This window comes from Pygoscelis adeliae, unplaced genomic scaffold (assembly GCF_000699105.1).
Source record: "Pygoscelis adeliae isolate BGI_AS28 unplaced genomic scaffold, ASM69910v1 Scaffold113, whole genome shotgun sequence".
NCBI lineage: Eukaryota > Metazoa > Chordata > Aves > Sphenisciformes > Spheniscidae > Pygoscelis > Pygoscelis adeliae.
Genome location: NW_008825108.1, coordinates 13,809,250 through 13,835,524, shown reverse-complemented (window position 1 = coordinate 13,835,524; position 26,275 = coordinate 13,809,250). Strand labels below are relative to the sequence as shown.

At 38.1% G+C, this 26,275-nt stretch overlaps 1 protein-coding gene across 5 annotated transcripts in view; it reads left to right on the top strand.

Annotated features, from left to right (window-relative positions):
• Nucleotides 1-26,063, top strand: part of PPHLN1 (periphilin 1) — a 69,439-nt gene extending 43,376 nt beyond the window's left edge. For all 5 annotated transcript variants that reach the window (XM_009327610.1, XM_009327609.1, XM_009327608.1 and 2 more), the window contains one exon: nt 25,473-26,063. In XM_009327610.1, coding sequence (XP_009325885.1) covers nt 25,473-25,682 — 210 coding nt within the window. In that variant the 3' untranslated portion in view covers nt 25,683-26,063. The remainder of the gene's footprint in view (nt 1-25,472) is intronic.
• Nucleotides 26,064-26,275: the final 212 nt, after the last annotated feature.

The window sequence follows — 26,275 nt, the reverse complement described above, 5'->3', positions numbered from 1 at the left end:
AGGAAAAATTTCTTTACTGAAAGAGTGGTTAAACATTGGAAGAGGCTGCCCAGGGAAGTGGTTGAATCACCATCCCTGGAAGTATTTAAAAGACGTGTAGATGAGGTGCTTAGGGACATGGTTTAGTGGGCATGGTGGTGTTGGGTTGACGGTTGGACTCGATGATCTTAGAGGTCTTTTCCAACCTTAATGATTCTATGATTCTATGATTCCATTCTGGTGCATCTTCTTTTCCATCTTTGTACCTCTTTGCGCTGAATGAAAATCCTGCAGCATTAATGTGTGTCTCATGTTTTAATATGTTCCATGAAGTAGGGTCTAGATCCATGATGTAGCTTTTGATGTTCTATTTGTAAGCAACCAGAAACTTTGGAGAGTTCTTAAAAGCAAAAATAGTGAGGTAATTAGCTTTCTGGTTGTGGGTTTTTGTGGTGGTGTTTGGTTTTTTTTTTTGAGCTAAGTGTTTCCTTATGCCTTTTAACATGCCTTTCCCTCTTTCCTCCACAATTATAATTTTGAAATTTGATGTTATATGTTGTCTGAGCATGGTGGGGTAGAAGCGCATTTATTAGGTGTTTAAAAAAATTGGTCTGGGTACTTGAGAATAGTGTAGCAGAGAATTTTGCATTGGCATGTCAAGGTCAATGAATATTCATAGCTGGCTGGTGTAACAATTTCATACACTCTTTTTATATTTTTGCATTTAATAACATGCAATATACATTAAAGTATTGTTTTGGATTTGTTTAGTTTCTGTTTTTGTATAGTTAAGGATCAGCTTATGCTTTTAGCACATAATGTGCTGAAGTGTGGGGTTTTTTTTGGAAGTGATGACAAATATGTCCCTGGTGTTAAATTCACAGTTGGAGCAATTAAGCGTTGGTGTTACACAAAAGGCTATCTCTTTGTTGTTCCTTTATGAGCATGAGTAGCAGGGTTTCTTGAAATGTCTTATCTTGTCTAGACATCAAGTCTGCAATGCTGTATTAATTAGTCCATTATTATGTGTCCAGTTTCTTAAATGTTGCATATGCAAGTTGAAGTGACATGGGTTACCTCTGAAAATCTATTATTTTTCTGAAGACAAATTTTGCCAAATGAGCCAAGTACTTTCCTTGATTTTGGCAAAAAATCAAACCTTTAAGTTTCTGAATGAGATTTGACACTCAGACCTCAATTTGTCTATTAGCACAGAGCTCTGGCATTTAAGAAGGAAGCATAGGAATTAATGCATTCATGAATGCTTTTTTTCTAATGGAATTACTGGCTGACTGGATGCTCTCAGTTCTACAATATTTTTAAATGTTCAGCAGAAAAATATTTTTAAGTGTTCAAACATTTGGATTAATTGTTTGTTTACTTGACTTTCTAAATTAATATTACTTGTTAACAGCCCTCAATAGTATCAACAAACTGTTACCCTTATTGGACAGCCTTCTTGCTGGAAGACGCTGAAAATCACACATTTTTCTAAAGCTTGCATTTGAAACTTCATAGATATGATGCATAGAAAGAAGGAAAAATGGGTGTGTGGCTGGGTCAACAGGCTGTCCAGATTCTTTTTCCAGATCTGCTGTCTAACCGCTTTTCATTTTTAGGTAAATTATGTAAATCTCCGGCCTAGAAGTTGCAGTTAAGTAAGAAAACCATTTAGGTTTTAGCAGTTGTAGTGTGTGTAGTTTCAAAAGAACTGTTTCTTGTTCTCCTGCTTTGTCAGATCTCTTGTTCTGGTAAGATCTATATAGCAGTAACTGAATTGTCTTTGTGTGTATTTAACACTTTTTAATGGGACTCTGTTCTCTGGTGGTGCTGCTCTGAGAGAAGACTGACAGCTCACAAAGTGAAACCACATTGCGAGGATTTAGTTAAGAAAGTTTTGGTTTTAATATCAGACCATAAAGAAAATATACAGGCATTTCTGTCATGACAAAATAGTTACAATTTCTGTAATGGATGGAAGTATACTGCATGCCTTCCTCCCCACCCTCTCCCGTGTCCGTTGCTAGTTTTGTTTTGCTTCAAACAAAACTGTTTTACAGTGCTTAAACGGTGTAAAGGTGAAAGAGGATGTAAATATGAGGTAGCTTCCACATCTTGGCTAGGAATAAGCTAATGAGAAACCATTGTAAGTATATCAGAGGAGCTTTATAAGTTCTGGATATGTTAGATTAAACATTTAGGTTTTAGCAGTTGTAGTAAAATAAATAAATGAATAAATTGGACTAGTGGGAATCTAGGAAGGAATGAAGGAGGCGGCTGTCAAAGCTGGCCTTGGATGTATCTTTTCTTTTGACTTCAGCTGAGCCAGGGAAACAGGGTACCGTTTCCTTACATTAGCTTGTTGGTCTGCTTGTGCTGTTGCTCATTTCGGGCAAAATTATCTAGGTTAGAAAAAAATCCCCTAATTAAAATGTGAGTTAAGTGAAGCTGAGGGAACTGGAACAGTAGCTAGAGAACACATTAAAGGATTATTTCTGATTATGGATGAGGTCAGACATGCTTTGTTTCTGACGGGAGTAGACCAGACAAGAGTAACAGGCCAGATGAGTGTAAAAGATGGGGAAGCTGTAGATTTTGGTTCTCTCCTAGCTTTTCTGTTGTCCTTCAAACCTTGTGTACTTAATACGCAGTAGCAAGGCCTTAATGATGAACTCATCATCATCATTCTAATTTGGTTGGTAGCATAGTAAGTATCATGCCTCCTCTGAGCTTCTGTTTATTTTATTTAAATGTAAGATGTAATTAAGTGTGTTTATTTTTTCCTAATCAAGAAAACATTTGTCTCGGGTTTTGGTATTTTGCCTTAGGCTTCTCAGAAAAATTGATGAGGATTCCTTTAGTTAATGATATCATCTGCCTATGATCTTATTTCATCCTTTTGCGGTTTATTAGTTTCCTTGTATCAGTACCCCTCTCCTTATATACAAGACAAGTAATTTATTACTTTTTACACATTCTTAGGCACTTTTTCTTCCATATTAATTCTGACTTGCTGATTTTTCTACTATCTTAATATTTATTCTAGACCTCCTTAACTTTTACCATTGCAAAATCAAATCAATTAAGTTGTTATGCTTATTTGTATCTTTATAGTTCACACTTGCCTTAAGTCCTTTTTGTGCTGCGATCTTTCAGTTTTCAAAATCGGAGCTGTTTGTTAGAAATCCGCATTTTCATGTTTATTGGGACTGCAAGATGGAGAACATAAAAGCTTTTGGTCAGTATTCTCATAGTATCATTGATTCTCCTTACAAATACATTGATTTGAAGCAGGATACTTTTAAAAGGATGTGAAAAATTTAACTGCTTTCCTTTTCTTGTGTTTCGGTCACCACGCTTTACAAGTTGCGGTCCTTCACTTTCCATTTTTTTTAGCTGTGTTCTCTTCCCTTTTCGTGGATGTTAATGGGTTATTTGGTATGTACTGCAGTGTTCGTAATTACAAACTGCTGCATATGCAAAATCAGTGCAACTCACTCATTTCACTTCAGCACCTGAAGGTATAGTTTAATAAGGAAATGTATTCCCATGTTTCAGCTTTTTGCCAGTAGCTTTTTACATTGGAAAGCTGATAAAAAGTGAGCGTTATTTAATATACAACACTCATAGAGTGACACTTTTAAGAGAACTTAACACCATAAATGTACGCATGTATACAGTAACAGTAGAGTATTTTCATTCTTAGAGAGACTCAAATACATTAGATAGAATTCACCTTTAGCTTTCTATCACTATCTATCTATGGAGGATTTTGTGTGTGACAGTTTATTTTGCCTTGTGGGTTTTTTTTTTAATGCAACAGTTTTTGGCCTGTGCTAAGCACATTATTTTGAAGTTGGTGAATGCTGGGGACTCGACCCGTTGACAAATCTAGTCATCGATACAGTTTTTGATGTCGTGGCACTTCATTTATGCGACCAAGCAGGACTGCAGGTTCCAAGATCTCAAAGAGGACTGTTTGCTTACAGATAGTCTTAAAGGGGATTGTTTACTGATGTTATAAATTCATGGCAGATCTCTGGAAGACTTAAATGAGAGACTCTTAGTAGTTAGGTACTTGATAAAATTGCTGGACTTAGTTAAAACCAAAGAAAATGTGAAAGAAGGTTCTGTCTGTTTCACTCAGTGCCCAGCTGTTCAAATCTGAAAGACAAGTCACTTCTTGCTCAGATAAAGTGAAAATCTAAGGAGTTGTCCATCAAATAGTATTTTTTCAGTCAACAGCTAGCAGTGATTGCTTGATTTAAGATTTCTTGTTCTGTCATGAGAAACCAGAAGAACTTAACAACAGGGTGAAAGAAGACTTGGAAACTAATACTGAGTAGACTAGGAAGAAGAAAGAGTAGTTTCAAGAGATGATGAGTGTAAACAGGATTGGAAAAGGCGTTAGGAAGAGAAGAAACTCTCTAAAAATGTGTGGGCCTTGATACATAATTAGGAACTAATTATGAGAAATTGCCTACTGAAAAAACTGTCAGAAGTTAAGATGCTTGGAAGGATAAGCAGAACTGACACTGGCGAGCCTCCTGAGAAAGCTGATGGACAAAACCAGAAATGATGAATAGTCTGAGCCTTGATAAAGGCAGTAGTTTCTGTGGGGGTGAGGGTTATTGTTTTTGTGTGTGCGTGGTTTGGTTTTTTTTTTGTCGTTGGTGGGGTTTTGTTGTTGCTGTTTTTAATAACTTTAATTTAGAGGATAGAGAGAGCCTCCTCTCCAACTTTGTCTCCAGCTTATTCTTGCTTTAACAGAAGGGCATCGGTGGACTTGAGAGGTGGTTTTAGCAGTGGTGTTTGATTTTGGTTTTGAACTGTTTTAAGAGTGGAAGATAAAATTCTCTCTTAGTTGGCTCAGTGCACTGAGGCTTAAAGTTTCAATGTTTTAGTATTTTTCTTTCTTATAACCTAGTGTCACTTGAACAGGGCATCTTTAGAATTTTGGAGGAATATTTCAGCATTGCTGCTGGGGAAACCTGTTGCTTCCTGGATTGAAACAGAATGAGAATAGGATCAGTCCCATATACCTAATAATTAGATCCAGAAATTCAGATTGCCTCAGAAATAGCCCTAGCTCAAAGAACTACTGTATAGCATCTATTCCCGCCCCCAACATTGGTTTCACATCAGCTCTACCAGTATTCCCGATACAGTCTGAGCATTGATCTTCTGAAAGACTTGGAGATGAAACAGGAATCCAAGTGGTGCTTAAAACAGGACGTATGTAGGGCAAACAGAGAACAGTGTCATAACGGAAAGGTTTCATAAAACCGTATGTGATGATGAGAAGGTGGTAACTGAGCGAACATGCAAAAACCCTTGGTAAATGGCAAATGAAATGTAGTGGCAGGAAGGCAGGTGACAGGAGGGACTTGATATTTGGCATGAAAGCTGGTTTCCCTTTCTCCAGCACTGACAACAGCTTTCAGGCCTCAGGAGGTTGGAGTAGACAGCGACAGAAGAGTATCGCACAGAAAACCTATAGGTAGGGAAAATCTGCTGCAGTGTGTGAATCTACAGTTTTATGTTTTTTCATGTGTCTTTTACAGACCGCAGGGCTGATCTTAATGTAACAGGAACTTGTTTTGTAGATGACCGTTTTGCTGGTGCATGTAGTTTAATCCTCTAATCCATTTGTAATCTGATTTGTATACAACACTGATTCGTGTATAAATATAGGATCATCTGTGACCAAAGACACTTTGGTGACAGGTTGCATTTGTCACCTGGTTCTTAAGTCTCTATTTCTTTTTATATTCTTTATCTCAGTGCTTAGCCTGATGTCTTCATTCTTCCGGCAGTTGTTTCACTGGGTAGGTTAAACTCAATATGTTTTAAAGATGGGTAGGCCACACTGTTTTTTAATAGCTTGTTCTTTTCTGTGAACATTAGTGATTTGATAGCCATTAATTGGATGGCACTTGGAAAGCAAACAAATTATTTAAAATGAAAAAGCTGCAATTTAGAGGACTGTTCTATGGTTTTTGTTCAAATTATTTTGAGTGCATATAGTATTTATGTGGGTTTGTATCTTAAAAGTTTGGCATAGAAAGTATTTATTTGCCCTGACCTTTAAAATATAAGGTAATCGTATAGTTCTTTTTCATGTTGTTGGTTTTTTTGTTGTGTGTTGGGTTTTTTTTTTTTTAGAAAGATAATTCCAAAAGGCATCAGAATTGGGAACTTAGTTTCCTAAATGATATGGGAAAAAATCTTTTGTTGCGTAAGTTGCTTATGCATGTGCTGCTTCTGTAAGTTAAGCTTATAAAAACATTATACTTTTATCTTGGGGTTTAAATGACTAATGCACATCATCATTTATCACCAACCCACAAGGATTACCTTCCTGTTTTGTTTGACTCTTACTTGCACTGACGTTGTGACTTTCAGTCCTCAGTGATTGTCTGGACATAACACTAGTATGGATATCACAACTTTTAACGGCATGCTTCACAAAATATGGCAGAAAAACAAGGGCCAAGATTTCCCACAGGACAAAGGTTATAGTGTGCCTGTTTTAGCTTGGTCCTTTGACTTTGAAAGGCTAATAGAGTCAACTTGGCTTATAAAATCACAGAAGTTGAATACTGACAAAATCAAGTGGGTAATATTGCTCATGGTTCTTTAGCTTCTCATGCTTCTTGAGAAGGACTGTTTATATGTTAATTTTCTGAACTATTGAACTTCAAGTGTTGCTCTGAATGACACTAATAACCTTTAATAGATGGATTTGATACTGTTTCTCCATGGTCTAATTGGCTTGCTAGCAATCTTTCCCCCTCTCCTGCCCCCCAGATAGCTTAAATACTTGGTTTCATTACAACATGAAATGTTGTACTTACGTGGGTACTGTGTGTACTTACTTGACCATAATTACTCCCCACAAGCAGTTCACCACCTTAGTATAGTAGATAATTTATATATTAACTTTTTTGGTCACCTGCTACCTAAATAAAAAAAAATCTCCACATAAGCATTTTTAAACACAAAATCAGAATAGATTAGGGTATGCTGACACAAGCTTTTCGGCGATCATCTTCAGCTGGAAATTTGCCCAGTTTATTACTTTTTTTTTTTTTTTTTAACTTGGCTTCCTGGAGAAACTAGCTTATGCAATCGCAGAGTATCTGTGCTGTGTATCTCTTGACTCTATTGTCAGGTTTCAACTAAATTCAGTTTAGGCATAAACCAAGATGATTATAGTTGTTACAAGCTTTATGAAAATAGGCAGTAGCAGAAACTATGAGTTCAGTGGAGAAGGACCATAATACGATGGCATCTCATCAGACATCAGAAGGTCCCCTTAAGCAAGTGCTGCAGTTGTTTTCAAAGATGAAACAAAACAAAAAAATAACTTGGACCATTGCAGACCTCAGCTGCATGTTACGAAGAGTTTGGTGGCAACCATAGTTTCAGAAATTACATCCCTGTGCAGTACTGTCCCCTGCGCTGGCACGGCAGTCTTTGTGGGCCCTGGCTATGCATCAGATCAGGAAGAAGAATGAAAAGTTTGCAGATATTTCTGTGTCCAGTTCTCTTACTCACAGTGTGGTTCCTTAAATGTGCCTGCTGCCACAAGTGAGTACCCATGCTGTGTTGTGTGTCGAGCCACTACCATCTCTGAACATTTAGTATCTTGAAGTTATAATATAACTCAAAGTTATTTAATAATCAGGCAGAAAGCTATAGAAAGCAATAGTCTTTTGGTAGTTTGGCATTTGCATAGTAACTGTTTCTTTTTGTCATAGGGAAGATAAAACTTTGAAAAATATTCCTGTTTAATTTCTGTCTAAAGCTGCCGTGCCTAGAACTCTCTTCTTCCTTTAGGACATCTCACCATCTTCTAACTTCAGTAGCCTTGGTTCTACATATTTTGGAGAATTTACTCATTTTGGAGCACTAGCGCATCAGTAGAGACCCTTGTAACAGCTTCTTCCAGCTGGCTTGTTGGAGCCGAACTTTGATCTAGTTGCGAATCAAGCTGGTACCCAGCCGCTCCAGCCCCTGAAGTTCTTGAGCAGATCTTGAGAGGAAAGAGCAGTCACAATAACCAGTATTTCTGGTAGTGAGATAGCTCAGTTTTGTGAACTAAATGGTCCCTTTTAAATTAAAACTCTAACCTCTTACAGTTCATTAAAGTATTCGTGCTTTTAGGAAAATGAAGATCAAAAGATTTCTGACTGGTTTATGTATTGCCTGTCAGCTAATGTGATGAAGAACTGGAAGTGTGCAATTATAGAGAAATGTTCCCACACCAAGGCACAGCTGACTGTGAAGTAAAGCTGAATGCCCTTTTGAACGCGCCTGCTACCTGCCACTGAAAGGGAAGTTGTAACAAAGACTCTGTTACGGTTTAAGATAAAGATGTCTCTGTTCGTTTGGTGGAACCTGTGAGCTGGATGCAGCCCCCTTGAAGCCTGTAATTAGATTACTTCTGCTGGTGGGGCAGTCTTGCCCATAGCTCTCCCAGCAAGGGGGATGGAGACCGTACCTTCACCAGCTCTTGGCAATGACTGGTGCACCTCTCCACCCCCAACAAAAGTTCAGGGTTTTTTTTGACACAGTTGAAAGGAGAGAAACCAGTGTAGGAAGGCATGTGAATCTCAAGTTAGGAGTCTTCCTGTCGTCTATGGAGAGGTGGACCATGCCAAAAAGAAGGTGCAAGGAGGACTGGATGCAGGAGAGGATCCAGAAGGCAGGGGCAAAAGGATGCGAGAGTTTCTGAGGAAGAGGCGGAGTGGAACTATGGCTAGCTGAGGGATGAGATGACCTCTGAATTGGAGGGTGGAGGAAATCTGGAGGAGATGAAAGGATTTGTGGTGGCAGGAGAGAGGTAGGGTTGGGAATTGGGAGTGTGGGAAGCAATGGGCGAGGGTGGGACTAGACTTGCAGTTGAAAAAAGATGATTTGTGCCAAGATCAGGAACTACAGCCAAGAGGGTGGGGAAAAGACAGAGATGGGGAACAAGAGGAACATGGGTGGAGATGGGAATTAATTCCACAGAAGCTCTGAAGCCTATGGGCAAATGCAGTGGAGTTTCTCCCTGGCTGGAGGGTGGAGACGCTACATCATGCAAGAAAACTTACTGCTATTTCTGGTGCCAGAAACAAGTGGGGAGCAGTCAGGTGCTTCCAGCTTGGTGTCTTCCCCTCTGGATGCCCTTGAGGCATCTGCAGGAAGCTACAATCGTAAGGCAGGAAATGCAACGTTTCTGCATCGAGTACCTGAAATTGCTTACTGAAGAATTTGATAAACATGTCAGTCACTGCTGATTGTTCTCTTGTCCCTTTGGTTCACTTTACTGTATTTCTTATCAACTAAAAATAAAAACAATATGAATATTGTTTTTAATGAAACTTAATCCGCTTACCCAAGCGCAGGTCTAGCCATAACCCAAAAATGTCCTGATTAATTTTTAAATACTTTTTTAAGTTTTTCTCAAATTTACTATTAGGCATAACTACAGCTCACTGTACAATTTTCCTTTTTCTTACATTGCTATTGAAGGATGTTTTCTTGCAACTATGTTTTCGCTAAAATCAGAAGCAAAGATAAACTCTGAGAGTCTGTTTCCTGTTTCACTGAGGTCAATTAATGTTGTTTTTTTTTTTCTCCTTTGATTTTGTAGTAACAGAGTACCTAAATGTTTAACTCTGAGCTCTATAAAGCTCTCTGACTCACCCTTGATTTGATTTGGGCTATTGGTTTCTTGAGCCTATGTATAAGTGATTTGTGCTTTTAATGACACAATGAAATGTTTCATAATACATACAACAAAATTATTGGTCTTGTTATTCTTGCAGTCTCCTTTTCAATCAAGAATTACATCTGCATTCCAAATGTGACCGTTATCATCTGTACACTAGTAAATATACAGTAAAATGATTGTAGTATTGAGTCATTAACATACCTAATCCAGATGTGATTAATCTAAAATTACGAATTCATATGTGATTTGATAAGACAGACTTTTAAAAAATTAGTTAAATACAGTATGTGTTCTTGGTGTGTGAATTTTCTACATCATTTGTCAGCCAGTATTTGGGGAATTGCGGGTAGTCCAGAAAAACTTGAGTTTAAAGTAATTAAGTGGTCGCTCGTGACTCAGATAAGTTACCAAAGAAACTCTGTTTTAGGAGTGTTCCTTTCTATTTTAAGCAGGGTGGGCTTTTTGCTACCAAGAGAAGCATGTATCATTATAATGAGCTGGCTCTGGAGCCTTTTGATTTGTGTAGATGTTACTCATGTCATGGTAAGCAGCCAGAGCAGTGATTCTGAAGAGATGTATCTCCTCTAGTGTAAAGGTAGTTCGTTCCTTGTTCACTTATATTGATCCAAATACATTTTTTACTGATGGGAGAAACGTAATTTTTGCAGGTATGTGTTTCTGACAGTGCAGTGAAAATGTAGGGTAACTCCTTGCTTGTCTTAGACCTGTGCTATACGTTGGGGACTTCTGAGAATGTAACCTCTGCTTTGCAACACAAGCCTCTTTCTTTACTCTGCGTACGGACCAGTTTGTTCACTTTTTTGAATCATGACATTTATCATAAAAATGATCCTTCCTCTGTTAGGAAAAGCAGGATTCGATGACTTTTAACCCTTTTGTTAAAAGTGATACTGGTTATTTTTGAAAGGCTAGTGCCTTTATAGTAACATGGCTCATGTCTTATTTCTTTATCTCCAGGCTTCAGTATCTCTTCAGTCTGTTGCTGTTTGACTAAGTGTTTCAGCACAGTAAGATTAAGTATTCTTGAAAAATATTACTGCATATTGCTGAAGACTTATATTAAGATTTGCAGAGGTCTGTTAGGGATAAAGTGCTGAGCTTGTTTTTGTCCGTTGTGGATCAACTAAGATTTTAAGAGGAAAGGTCATTTAACATGTTAACTGAGAATGACTATTCGATGTCCAGTGTCAGGTAAGGTTTTATGTATATAAAGATACAAACTTTCATTGGTATGCTTTCAATTCATTTCAATGTGAATTGCTCAGCATGTATGTGTAGCTGGTAAGCAAGTAGCTTTTTACTGTATTCCTTAAATTGCTGTATTATATATTATATTAAAGCTCTGAAAGAACACGTGTGCGTATGTACGTAATGTATACAGTGGGCAGTGTTTGTTTCTGTTCTTTAAATAATGTTTCCATTTAGTTATGAAACATACCTTTTGTTTATGTTTTCATGTTTGATAGACACGCGTGAAATGTAAATGTGTTTATGTCACAAGGTAATACAAAGATGCTCAGATAATTCAATTGATGTGAAATATTTTTCAATGAATTTCTGATTTTTCAGAGAGCTAGGTTATAAGAGAGCTAGAGTGAAGACTTGCCAAGGGAACAGGGAGGACTCGGATAAAATCCTGGTGGCAGAAGTGAAGGTAGCCAGCGGTAGTAGTGGTTCCTTTATTATGTATGTGTTGGCCAACTGCAGGGTCTTTGGAGCAGGAAGAGTTATTTGGCTTTGTCCACGGTATAGTTTGCTGAGCAATGGAGAGCTACAGAAACAAAGAGAAGAGGTGAACAAGTGAAAGAGAGGTTAATACTAAGTTGAGGTAAGATGAAGTGAGCCAATGGATCATATTAAAGCTAAGCAGTAGTTCTAAGATCTGGTTTCAGTGCATTGCAGCCAACAAATGGGAAGTGTTAGTTGTATTGTCTTCATTAAGAGTGTAGCCTACTGACTTACCCGGTAGAAGGCAACTTTTTTCTTTTTTCCTTTTTTTTTTTTTTAAATGAAACAGTTAACTGTTCTCATTCTACACAGTCCATGGTACTCTTAAATAAATAAATAAATGAAATAAGCATTTGTTTAGCATGTAAATCTGTTCTTTGTGGATACTAATCCTTGAAATAGCAAAATGTCTTACCCGCTGATTTGAAAATAGAAAGTTTGCAATGTTTATACCCTTACGTGATTTTTAAAAACAAAAAGCCCATTGGAATTTCTAAATGAAATGAGAAAATGTCATTAATTTTCATTGTGTTTTTTTAATTTAATTTGGCTTGCTCTATTCTAAATAAAATCTTTTTTCCCCATTTAATTATGTTTCCAGACAGTGTAGTTCAGCCAGATCTTTATTAGCATGCTCTGTTTTGTCAAAAAAAAAAAAAAAAAAAAAGAGTTCTGGAAGGCCGCATGAAGGGAAGAATGCCTTATTTTTCAGGATATGTTTGTACGAATAACCCCTGTCTATTCTGTATCTTTGAGAGCACATGGTAATCTTGTATGAAGTGAAGGTTAAAAGGTAAATGGCATGGTGCTGTTTCTTTTGGCTATTGCATTAAAGTGTTTGACCTTTAGCAACCTATTTTTATCTTAGGCAGTAAACTGTTTAGTTCTGCTTATCAAAAGAGACTTCACTGCTCTCTTTCCATGCTGTTCTTATCCAAAACACACCGTATCAATCCAGCATCAGTAGACTTTATCAGCAACGGCCATTATTCTGCTTAGAGATGCAGCATAAAACAGTTTATTTATATTGTAACAGTACATTTTATTTAATAAATACTTTCATATATAGTTCTGTGGTTTCCAGTTTCATTATCTAGTTTAGATCTTCTTTTGTATTACCTCCTTATTAGCTTACTCTTTCTCCAGATTTTAGCTGTTTGACTTGAAATTATTTGTTTTGGTGTCTGCCCTAAAGTGAATTATTTTAGACTATTCAAGCAATAGCCTAGGTATCTCTAAAGATAAGTTTAATATGGCAAAGTAAGTATGCTTGCAGATATTAACCAATTTCCTAATTGAGGATATCTTCAAATCATCAAGGTGTTGGTGATAATTTGAAATTTTATGAAGTGTTTAGCTGAAGGGTCAACTCCCCCATACCTTTAGTTGTGTGTGTGATTTGCCAGGGTGAAGTTCTACGCATTGGAGTGTTGGCCAGAGGCAGAACTTGCTGCATCTCTGAAGTGACCACAATTCATAATGCTGCTGGTGATACTCAACAAATCTTTAACCTGCAGGAAGTTGACAGAGTTGCTGGGCAGCCACTAATTTGTTCTAGCTATAATTTTTTTCATTGACTTTTTAATTTACATGATGCCTTACTGTTGTTACTAGTAAAACAAATACTGGTACCATAATCAGGCTCCCTGTTTTACAGTTAGAGTGCAGAAGATATTTCATGAAGTAAATCCCAGAGGACTGAGTCTAGAGCTCTAGTATCCCTGTGCAAGTTTTGTCTCTTGAGTACTGGAAATACCTCTTAGTTTTTGACTTTGTGAATTTATTGCATCATGCTGTTTTCACAATATATAGATGTCAGGGATCACAGAGAGCTGCTCTAAGCTATCTGAAGAATACAGAGCTAAAGCGCTCAAAAACTCTGCCTCAAAAAAACCCAACATAAAACAGTATTTGATGATCCCAGTTTTCTTCTATTGGCCATAATACTTTTTATAAGGATTGACTGAAGCTAGACTCGAAAAGAATCAAATCTTTTCAGTGGATGCCAGAATCTGAAAACAAGCGAACACTTCAAAAAGTCATGAGTGTGTTCACGTATCTTGCCAAGTTTGTTCCAAATCTGTCCTCTGTCAGTTCACCCCATCAGACAACTTCTGGAAAATGTTCAGTGACACTGGGTTGAACAGGGCAGACATTCCTTTAATGAGTTTGATAGGTAACAGTTCTTGTGCTGAAATGCTGCAGCGTTGCTTAACTGTCTCATTAGTAAAGGCTTGTAACGAGGAAATAGAAAGCCAATGTTCTTCGTTTCAAAAGATCTTTTTAAATACAAAATAGGCTTGTTTTTCACATGAAAAAACAGTTCACAATTTAAAAATCAAGTGATTCCCAAGCTTTTTTGAACCAGCTAATTGCTGTGATTCTTCAATGTGACTTACGAGCTGTAACCCAAACTTACCAAATAACTAATTCCAAGTACTGTGGGATACAGTCAGTGGTGTATCCACTGAGTAAATGCAGAACTCCTACTACATTCCCTTGGAACCACAACTGATAATCACTGCCCTAAGACGTATGATTTACTAACCATAAAAGACAATCTCTACTCCTTGTGGCTTTCTCTTTGGGGAGAGTCACGCTTTCTATTTTTACCAATTTTTGGATCAGATTTCTGCTTCCAAATTGAAGTGGAAAGAGCTAGGATTGTGGGAACAGTTCAGAAGGAGAGAGTGTTTGGGTGCTGAATGCTAAAAATACAGAAGGAATGAATATATTTGCAATGAGAAATGAGGCTTCATCATACTGCTTTTCTGACCTGTTCCACCCCCAGCCATTATGCTAGCTTTATGTTCTGTTTCTTTATATATTTTGTATTTGACTGAAGATAAATGGTGAGATACGCCGGCATTTAAACACAGATCCTCTATGCTTTGTCTGTCTGGGTTAGGTAGCAGTTGTGTGAGTGGTCCCAGATCAGCTCAAAGAGACTGGACACACTAGTAAGGCTGTAGGTAAATGTCCTCTTTAGATGTCATCTACAGCTGCTTGTCACCTTCTCACCCAGAATAGGTGATTCCCCCCCACAGCCCAACTGATATGCTAGCATGTGACCTAACCAGGGTAATTTTGCCTAAAAATGAATTTTAGGAGTAGTCCTATATATTGCTGGCTCACACAAACAAGTGTGGTGGTGGTTTCTAGCATGGGGTTGGTGACAGCTGGGAAGGGGGAATACTCTCTTCAGCCGTCACAGCTGCATATGGAAAAAGATATCCATCCACAAACTAAGGAAAGATTACAGAAGTCTTCAAAAACATGGCCTTAATTTACTTTTTCCTTTATTTGATTTTATATTTGAAATGAGTACGTAAAGTAAATGATGAGAGTGACTGTTCAGAGGGTAAAGACAGGACCATGGCTTGGACATGAAAAAAATTAGATCCATTGTTGAGGCACTAATAAAACTGATTTGTGAGGCTAATATAATGTGCGAAGTAATTCTAAACTTTCAGAAACCTTAAGGTTTAACATAAACTAAGTAATAAAATGTTGGTAATCTAAGTAATTGTTTTTCTTCTTGCAGCTGTTGCTTTTCTTTTCTGAAAAGTTGTCCATTACATACAGTACCTTCCTTATTTTGTGTAGTATTTTCTTTATGCTGCACATGTGATTAAAAAACCTAGCCTTTGGCATGCATATCCAAACGTACTTTAGCATTTTTTTTAACCATTAAAGAAGAAAAGAAAAAAAAAAGTTGCTCTTTAGGCAGTGATGGTGAGAAAGCCTTCTCATTTAAGGGCTGGTTCTTAAACTCATTGATCCGCTAGCTTTGAGTTTACAATAACAATGCTGCTGCCAGTTAATCGTGCAACTGATCTACTGGGAGTTGCTCTTAATTGGAAAAGGAAGATTTTTGTTTTTGTTTTCTTCTCTTGCTGCTTGTTTACATTGTGTCACTGAAGAAAATATAGGTGATCCACACCTCCAGGATAAAATTCTGTCTTGTCCATTAATAAAAATGAGCCCTCTTAATGCAGAATGTTGAATCTGAGAATATTTGTGGCTGAGGATATTTGTTGAAATTGGAAGTGTGAAGACTTTTGTTGAGGGAAAACTAAATCACCACAAGTCATTTTTTGGTAAAAGCTCATGCACCATTGCTGATCTTGACTGCCACACAGCCCATATATGTGGATTTTAAACTACTGTACTTTCCGTACAAGAATATTTGTGTGGTTTTATGACAAGGAAGACTGGTTTGTCGTGTATTTGTTGCCATTAATATACAGCCCATTCTGATGAAGCTTAAACGAATATCGCTTTCCTTTATGGTCAGTGGACATAACTGAAAGCTATTAAAGCATTTTTAACAAGAGAATTAACACAGACAGAGTATTTTGTAGATAAACTTCACCCTTCCTGTTTTGGATAGAGCAATAAGTTTACCATGGAGCAGATTTAGGAAATAGCTTTCCATCAATTCAGTATTTTATAAATAAGAAGTTGCAGGGCGAGGTCCTTCCTTTGGCATAAAGCTGATTATTTCCTGTTTAATCCTGAACTGGTACATTTCAAGTAATGGGATTTTTTTAGCATCTGTCAGAGAGGAGAGATTTTAAGATTTTGTTTTCATTTATGGTCTGATGAAAATGCAGTTTCTAGACTTGAAGATCATTATAGAACAAAGGCAAACTAATAGATATATAAATTGTTGCTCTTTCAGACATTTTTTTGACTTAGCTGCACAGTTGTTAGTAGCTGGACATTTCTTAAACATGTAGCTGGGTTGTCTTACACGCGAGCTGAAAAGGTGTCATTGATATGTCTTTAAGAGATTATCAATACTTCTAGTGAGGTTTAAAAACTGATGAATTGTAATTGCTATGGATTATTTGAATGCAGATTTATCATGTGCTTGCAGAAGGCACACGCTTTCTATAAGAAGAATATGTTAAGAGGTTGAACTTAAACCAATACTGCTGTTTTACCTAAGGAACACACAAGTTAATATATGAAGTAACACTACCCTCATCCAACACATCTGTTGTAAAGAAGCCTATGAAATCTAGGCCACACACAAACTGGTCTCCAAGGGCCTGTAGTTGGTGTTAGAATGCTGTTATTATGTGGTCTGATTGGTTTAGTAAAGAATTATCTCCAGTAAAACCATGTAACATAATAGTCCTTGCTCTCCCACATGGGAGCTACTTCTGCTTGACTGAGCAAGACATTTCTTGAAGAAGTAAAATCACTTGCTCTTGCCAAAATGTAGCATTAAATGAAGTGTATCGTCATGTACATTTTTGTTGTGTATCAATTCTTATTCATTTAAACATTCACTTAAAGTCCTCCACTGTAGTACTAAAAATTATTAAAGTAAATACATGGATTTCCTAGCGATATGTTTTAAGTAAACGTCTTGCTTCTTACTGAAAACTTGTTTGTGGTAATTTTAAAGCAATGGGGAACTATTTGGAAAATGTAAGTTTTCATAAATGAAAACTCTGTTGCTGAACTTTCCAGATACTAATTTAATTGCCAGGCAGTACAAGTCATAGCAGTTTAAGGTTTATGTTGCACTGTGCTGAATACTTTGTATGTGATGCTTTCCCTGTTCACTTTGATTTAAAAGAGCTGAGACAGTTCAATAGCTCATATGAATAGATTTCTAAACAGTACCAACCTGGTTGGCTTTTGCTATGGTTGTTTAGAACTACATAGCCTTGCTTTACAGATTTGTCTTTCTTGTATAACTGGAGCTGTAAACACTACAGTTGTTGAGGACTTGTCTTTTTATTTTATTTATTTTTATTATTTTTGTCTCTTCTCAACAGACTCAGACAAAAGCTGTATGTTCCATCTTTAGATTGCTTTGTAAGCATTAAGGAAATGCACAAGACTGTAATTTTTTGTTTGGATGGCGAAGGGAAGAAGGAAGGAGTTGAGGAGGGATGGCACTCCTCTACAGAGATGATGATTAGATGTATTCTTGCTGAGAGGCAGAGTCCTGCACAGCAAAAGTCATAGGAAGATGAGGCTGCAGTCATTGCACACCTGAGCCAGTCATGGGCTTCTCCTGAGCTGCAACAGACTCCACCCTGTGCAAACCCCATGACTTCACTGTAATTGCAGGGGTGTCACCAGGGGCATGGTATGAAGCAAAGGAGTATCCAGATAATGTCTTGAGCTTAAACTGGAGATAATGGTTTCATGCAAGTAAATAATTTGGCCTGCATGTTTTCTTCCCAGTGTATTACACAGCATGGAAAAGACCAGAGTTGTGTCTCAAAACCCAAGCCAACTCTTCAGTTCCTTTCAGCCTTAAAATGTATGTGTAAACTCAGCAGAGTGTTTGTTACTGTAGACATAGACACGCACCCCGCAATTTTACAGAGCACTTTTCATCTCTTTTCATACTAGAATTCTACTTTAAAATGAAATGGGAAGCCTTGCAGTGGCATTGTTTTAGACTGCATCTTCCTCTTTCAAAGTAGTTTAATCAAATGAATAAATAACAAGGCAGGCAGGAGATGCTGTGTCCTAGAAGCAAGATGCCGTGGATCAGCTGAACAGAAACACCATGGCCTCGTACCAAGGAGCCCTGTGTGGGGAGCAGTGACCGGGCTCCTGGGGAGGTCAGAGCCGGGTGGCCGCAGCTGCCTCTCCCAGGGTCCTCCTCCAAGGTGCTGTGGCTCCCAGAGCCCTTCCCCGCTGCACTGAGCTCATGTGCCACCCCCCACGTTGCCAGTCCCGGCCCTTGAGGGCAAAGCAGAGTTCAAATCGGAATTCACGCTTCTTTTAAAATGATGGCTGTATCAGCATCTATTCCACAAGAGGGACTTCCAGCAGACCTTTCAGTCAGGTATTTAGATGCCAAAAATGGTGGGCTTACATTCTGAAAGCTGATTAAATCTATTAAAGCAGGCGCTTGAAACTTTCAATGGAAAGGGAGGCAGAATTGCATTTAAGTGCAAATAACTTTAATATTTTGCATATCTTCAGTAAGTAGCAAATTAACATGAAATTGTTCATTATTACATAGTAGACTAAATAACTTGTTTCCCCCAATTTGCATTTCAATGAATATCTAATTGGTCTATAAACACATTGATTAATGGGTACTGAAATTATTACATAGACTCAAGGCAAAATTGTTAGTGCATTTTTAAGAAAGGAATAGAGTAGACTTGTTGATATTTTATAATTAAAAATTGTATACGACTATTGTAACCAAGTATTAAATTTGTTGTACGTCAATTTAGCTTTTTGTAACCATAAAAAATAGTTCATCTTGGTTGAAAACCAATTTTAGATGTCTTGATCATGGGAATTGTCTGCAAGTGGTTTAATGACAGTTCTGAGCATTCTTTGCACTGTGGAGCTATAAATTTATATATTGTACTCATAAACATAACAGTACAATTACATTGCCACTGCAGTAATGAAAATTTCTCTATACTCTTTCAGTAGAGGATTAGCTTATTGTACTTGAGGAGAGTAAATTTCGGGTAGGTTAATAAAGTCTAATTTGCATGGTTGAGAAAAATCCAAGATAGTATGTAAATAAATTAAAAAGAAGTTATTTGGGGAGAGGTAATAATTCCTTTTAAAAGATGTCTTTGGCAAGGAAAATACTTTGATACCAGCAGTACTGAAGTCATTCAATGTATAGTAGTTTCCCAATTTGCTAGAGTTTACATGCACAATTATCATGCAAAATCTTTCTGCATATGCAACCGGCTTAGAGCTAGGTCTACGTTACAAAATCTTTTAGCATAGCTCTTAGGAGTACAAGAAAAATTATACCACATAGTCTGTCTACCCATGCCAGAAAACCTGGCACAGATCTGGCTGCGTTAACAGAAGAGTGCTTTGTCAGACTTATTTTAGGTCTGCTGAGGAGGGGAAGAAAGAAGCTGGCTTATACCACCAGAGGGCTATACCAGCCTAGCTATCCTGGTTTAGCTGGGGGAACAAAAGCTGCTACCTCTGTCTGGTGTAGAGGAGCCCTGGGGCGTCATTGAAGCAAGAGAGATTTCAGGCAGTTTGCTCTTTCGTTAATGGGGCGTCTGGAGGGGATGTGGTACGGCTTTCAAACTTGTGCTATACTTGTGCTCTGCGAGTTCAAGCTCTACCTTTGTCAGAAATCAAACAACTAGCAGTGAGCATGTTGCTTCTTTCCTCCTTGCATGGGGTATTTGATACTTGTGGGAAATGTGTCCTTAGTAACTGAAAAGTTTCTCTCTTCTGAAAGATAATACATTAAATGAATACTTGCATGAATCACAGATACAAGATTGTGATTGCTGGGCATGTTGGATCTTCTCAAGGGTGAGTTAGTATCTAAGGGTTGCGGGCTGTTTAACGTGGTTTCTGAGCCACAACCCTAACTCCTTCCCCCGTGTGAACTGAGCCTTGAGGAGCTTTGGCCTTCTGGATGGGGAGCTGAGAACAGGCATCTCTGGGCACTGACTCACAAGCACTGGTGGTGGGCTGTATACACAGGGTGCAGAGCTGCTCAGAGAGCCTCGAGTTGCGTCGTGTTGCTGTGAAGAAGGAATGCTGGTGGAGGAGAGAGAGATGAATCCGTAAATGTATGGAATGATAAGAATACTCAAAAATGCGGGAAAGACTGATGAAAAAGAGCAAGGGATTGGAAATTACAGATTAAATCATGGGCATCAATTTAACGTGCTAAATCATCACATCCACTTAGTGGATGTGGTCCTCCTCATGCCTGGTGGGCCTGCTTGTGTTTGTGAGCAGAAGTACCACCTTCTGCATTGAAATGAATTTGCCCATCTCTTGCATAAAGCTGCTCGAGCTTTGCATGCCCAAGCCTCTTGAGTCCTATTCAAGAGGCTTTTACGTGTGCATAAAGCCAAGAGCATTCAAAAAAAGTGCGAGTCATACTCATTGAAAACCATAGCTGGAGAAGATAGTTAATGTTGTCTGCCTTTGTATAAAATAAAGCACATTCATTAGAACAATTCTCCCAGAAATGAGAAGATTCAGTTGAGTCCTTTCTGAGACAGAGAGGAGAAATTTGCATCTCCCATTTGCTACTCAGTTGTACTTTCTACCAGCTGGGTACATGGGAGATACAGAGGCTAACAGCCTGGTGGGACCAGTCTTCCTAAGGGTCTTTCCAATTACCAGGGAACTTCTCTCTTGTTTCCCTCTTCTTCAAAGGCTGCTTAAAGCAGAAGCTGTAGTTTTAGCTGTTCTAAATCACCCTGAGCCGTTAAAAAGCCTTTCTTTGCGGACTGTAGAGCTAAGCTGAGGAAACTTGGTGCATGGGTTGAAATAAGCGTTGCAAATATCTCCATTTTAACGTCTCTGTTTTTCCTGGCCTCATCCCCTTTGAATATTGTGTCTACTCTTGCTGTCGAAATGAAGCAGCTTTTTGGCCAGGTATGCAAGACTTTGAGACCAAGACGACAAAGTTTCTGACTCTTCTGCAGACTGTAGTCACTTGCAGGGGAGGACATCTTAAGTTCTAGGTTTTTTTCTCATTACTCTTTATGTTGTCCAACAGCTCTGTTGCGCAAAATACACAGGCAGCTCTGGAATGGTTTTGGAGGAGAACATGGGGCTGTGCTAGGCACGGAAAGGAAATGATCCTGAGTCTGTCAGTGAGTAGTAGATACTAGGTATTCCCTAGCTAGGTATAATTTCATCCACACCCAGAGTTCAGATGTACAACCAAGTTTTGGTGACGGTGTTTTCCACCCATCAGCTGAGCCATTCAATGTGTTTTCTTTGGTTTAAGCCAAGGCCATTTTTAGAGCATCATTGCAGGAAGGATATAGCAGTCTAAGAAATGAGCAGTCCTCATCTGCTTGCTTCTGCCCCTCTTCTTCCCCACCAGAGGTTAATGTCCCAAAGCTGAGCTGGAAGAAGAGAATGCGCGGTATCCTTCATCGCTTCCATGTCAGTGTCATACATTGTAATTTAATTCACTGATGGATGGCACTTTGAGGTTAACTGTGAAAACTTTGCACAGACACAGATGAGGGAGTTCTCAAAAGTTTCGTTCTACCTGGTGAGTTCTAGGGCTTACAGAAGTCTTCCTGGTGATCACCTCCAACTGGTGATCACCTCCGACCTGGGGGACTAACATCTCCATTGCTCTAGCTAGATCTGGAAGTAAATGTCTTTTAGCTGTACTTAAACAGGTCTAACAGTGCAAACTTTGGTTTAGTTTTCTCAAATACATGAGGAGTGTTCACAAACATGTTGCAGGTGCATCACACCTTTAGATTTACATCTAGACAAAGCCTAAGTGTTTATACAGAGACTAGCACAGTGAAGAGTTGATCTCAGCCAGAGCTTCTATGCTATTCTCGTGCAAGAATAAAAAGAGCTAAAATGCCATGAAACTAATATAAAAGTAGGCATATTTGTGATCCTCTGACCTCACAGATGCCAGATGTGCTGATCTTGGAAAACTCTTCAAAGAGAACCTGAATTCAGCTTATATACTTCTCATTTGTAGGAAAATCAAGACTATATACATATATTTTGTGTGCATGTTTATAAAATAAATGTAAATATATTCATATATTTGGGAATAGAACAGCTGTTTCTGCTTCTCCTTCATCTGCTTACTAAAGTGTTACATGTTCTTTCCATTATGCTGGTGCTGTATCTTAGGTCAGAGAATAAAAGTATGCTACGGCCTTGGTAAATGATCACCCCATGGCTTTAGCTGTTTTCAGGATTACCTGACGTATATATCAGACAAAATAATCATGTCTTCGGTATCGTTCCCTTTCTTGTTTTTCAATATAAAAATGTTATTTCTTCTTTCCTCACACATGGAATCATTTTCAGGTTTTAGTTCCAGATGTTTACAGATGAGCTTTCCATAGTCTGAGCTCAAAATCAGTATCAGCTGGAATTTTAAAGATAGGGATATTTTCAAACCTTGTTGAGTCACAAGTTCTTCCAGTATTTTTCTCCCAACAGAGAGCTTTTTTGCTTGTTTGGAGTCTTTTCTGCAGTTTTCCTTCTTCCTTAAGCAGCCCATTCTCAGCTTATTTTCCAGAAATATCCTCCTTCTCTTCTGTGGAGAAGATGGCTTTTAATATGCCACACCACCATCCTCTTTTTCAAGAGCTTTGAGTGCTTTCACAATTTTTTCAAAGGGTTGATTAAGCGGTAATTGATATTCTTGTAATTGATAGCCTCTACTCCCTTCAGCAAAGCATAGTAAGGTCTCTCTGAGGGTTGTTAGTCGTGCACTGGCTTCAGATATAAACTGGTTTGTGAAGTTATTTCCACTTCACGACTGTGGCTCACAGTTCTTTCAGTTGTGCTGATGCATCTGGTTTCAGAATTGAATCACTGAATCACAGTAATTGGGGGGGGAAGTAATTTTAAAAGGGATCATCTCAGTGATGCAATTTACGTCCCAGCTATACAAATAGGTTTATCAGCACAACTGAGAAGGAGGCAGATTGCGCCAGGAGGATCGGAATTAGCAGCTGGGGTAGAAAGCTTGTTGAGGGAAAATTGCTCAATTGTTGTTAGAGAGGCTGAGCTGTTTCCTTTGTTTGCTGTTGTTAGAACTGCCTTCCTGCTCCACCTTCGCCCTCTTCCCCTATTTTAGGTCAATTCTATTTTTTTTAAAAGTCTTTTGTCAGAAAGTATTGAAAACGTTCATCTCCTGTATGAAGGTGTTTAATTTCCAGATTGTTGTGACAGCAAAGTGACTTCTGACTCCAGACGCAGCGGCAACGATGGCTCTCTTGTTTCTCCTCAAAATCGTCTTTTGTGAAAGTTTTGAAGCATGGTGTGCTTAGACTGAGCTAATATTTATATGCTAAGGGTCAGAGAATTTCATCTGGGTTAGCTCTTTGTGGTGTGTGAGAGAAATAGCAGATAGCACTATTTGCTATTAATTTGAAGACCAATTAAAAGTAGAGCGTTTCCTTCAGTTGTAGCTTTGGGTGCCTTCCCGTGTAGAAGATGGGGCGATGTGTCTGTGTTCTCTATTAGTGTCAGGGTTTCACTTGTGCTGGTGTTGCACAGCGTCCTCTGAAGACTGACGGTTACCAGGTTCATTTACCTGTGGAAGATCATTCACACGTCCTTGGTCTGACCACTTCAAAGGTGATAAAATAGGACAAATAGACATGCAATAAGGGAAAAAAAAAAGTTTTGAACTATTTCCCCCAAAACTTAATAGCTGTGGGGAGAAAAAAACCTTTCAGAAATCATTCTGTGAAGGTGCTAGCAAGCATGCTGCAAGTACTTGAAAGGCACGAGTTATCTAAAGTGAAATACCATCTGTCTGTCACATGGCTAATCAGATACAGCAATTCTTCCTGAGCTTTTTCCTTGGAAAGAGTCAGAAGAAAAAGAAACCCAGATTTGCTCTGTTTGAAGTTCTCTTAGCAAGTACCGTGTTTCACTTGCTGTGGAACACGAACTCTGAGAGTCTGTGTTTCTTGCTGATACTTTACTACCAAAGAACTAAACATAGAAAGCAGGAAACAACCCCCCCCTCAGAAAAAATTCCCTGTGCGCACCATTTCCACACTTAAGATGTTTAGCTCTGGTTTGTTTTGGGCTGCACTCTTCTTTTTGACTTCTTAATCTCTGTTGAAAATGAGTTTTCTTCCAAAAAGTTTTCTTTTATTTGCCAACCAGTGTTTGAAAAGTGGGTCTCATTTTAATTATTATAGTATAATATTATAATTATATTATTAAAATTACTCTTATTATAGAATATACTATCAAACATTTGAGAACTGTCTTTATTAAAGGTATCATGTTAAATTATTGTGTTTCTGTGAATAGTTTAATTTGTGTGCAGAATGTGTTTTGGTTTTTTTTCTTCCCCCTGCTCCTCTGACACGAATATGCTTGAGCCGCCCTTGGACTGGTCCTTATGAATAAAACAGTGTGGTGGTGGTTGGTTGTGGGGGGTTTTTTGTTTGGTCTTTTCTTTCTTTTTTACTAAAGGGGAATTGCTTATATACAGTTGTATCATTTGTGTCCACAATATAGATAGATGTGGGAGGAAAAGGTCACACAGCTCTGTAAAAAACAAGTTCTAACACAAGGACACAATACTAAGAGATAATCATACTTTGAGGAATATCAACATTTTAGCTTTTTTTCTCCTAAAAAATGTACAGAGATAAAAAACTGACTTATCTTCATTCAAAAAGCCAGTGTATTTTCTAAACGGAAATCGGCCAAAGAGGTGTGAAAATGAACTGCATCTGGCAGTTGGAAGGATTTGACAAGTTCCTTTTTTGGTGGGTGTTTAGATTAATAACTTCAGCTGGAATTTGGGGGGGGGGGAATGGAAAGGCAGCTGACTCACTTTGAAAACCGCCTAAGAGCATAGTCAGATGTTTGTTTGAAAAACAGTTGCAGTGATAATGAGAAATTACTTCTCCTCAACTGTGGTACATGACTGACTTGCAAGCTCTTCATTCCCTGCAGTACAAGATCAGACGGGTTCATGTAAACCGCTGCCAAGATTTTTCTTGCCTGTAGTGGTTGAATCGCCAATGCAGTTAAACTGATGAAAGTCGTATTTGTCAAGGACTTCTACGAGAAACAGATATCCAACGAACAAACATAATTTGGTGAAATTATTTAAACGTAACTTGCATGTATTAGGAAAGATTACAGACTAAGTGATTGTTGCTTTGTATAAAGATTGAGATTGTTAGACATGCCACAGTTAAATTAATTTTACATATATTTGCAATGAAAATCTGGTTTAGCATTTGCACTTTGCTCTGCCATTATTTATTACATATTGCTGCAAGAGGAACTTAATCTCTCTTTTTAAGGCATTTTCTTCCAATAAGAGTTATTTCTTGTATCCAGATAGTTCTGAACTAGTTACGTTTGTATTAGCGCAGGTCAGAAGAGAGGAAAAGGCAAACATGTCTTAGAGTTGAAATTTGCGTTAAATCCAGTATTCTTTGCTTGGTTTGGATCTGCAGTAGCACCTAACTCAAAATGAGGGCTGTCGGTGTGCTAATGCAGAGAGTCTTGCATTTAATCGTTTTCTAAAATGTGTTGTTTCTAGGTCTACAGACAAGACTGTGAAACCTTTGGCATGGTAGTGAAGATGCTAATTGATAAAGATCCATCATTAGAGAAGTCCATTCAGTTTGCCCTGAGGCAGAACTTGCATGAAATAGGTGAGCGATGCATTGAAGAACTCAAACATTTCATTGCTCAGTACGATGCTGCCAATCAAGATCTATCAGAACCCTTCAAAGAGGGCCCGTACTAAGGACAAAAATACGCTTTTAGATCCTCTGCATTGTGTATGCCATAATACATAAATCTGCTTTTCGCGGGGAAAGAGGAGATCTCGTTGGAGATTTGAACCCAAGGCCTGCGCTCCTTCGTAGTAGCTCAGGTGGCTATATCTCATTCGCTGTGGTCTCCACAATTGTATTCTTCCTACCTGTACTTGTTGACATATATTCCCTTGAAAGGATGTTCTTTTCAAAAATGCTGTAAAGTGACAAACTATTTTTGAAACCTTTACACAGTTACCTAGGAAAAAATCGGTCCAATGGATGTACACTTATGTTTTGATGTTTATAAGTGTAACTTCAAACGCTGTATTTTTTATTAAAATTACAAGAAGCAGCTCTTCATTCCTCAATTTATGCAGAAACATGTCTTGTTTTCATCTATAGTGTAGGAAGGGAAGACTTGCAGAATTGTTCACAACTACGATTTAAATTATTTATTATAGTTTAATTTTAAACTTCAGCTTCATTCTGTAAAATTACACTAGGGGTTATCTCTAGTCTCTGACTGCCAGGGCAACTCTAACTACTTGATATAAGAAGTGCTGTATTTTTGCTCTAATTG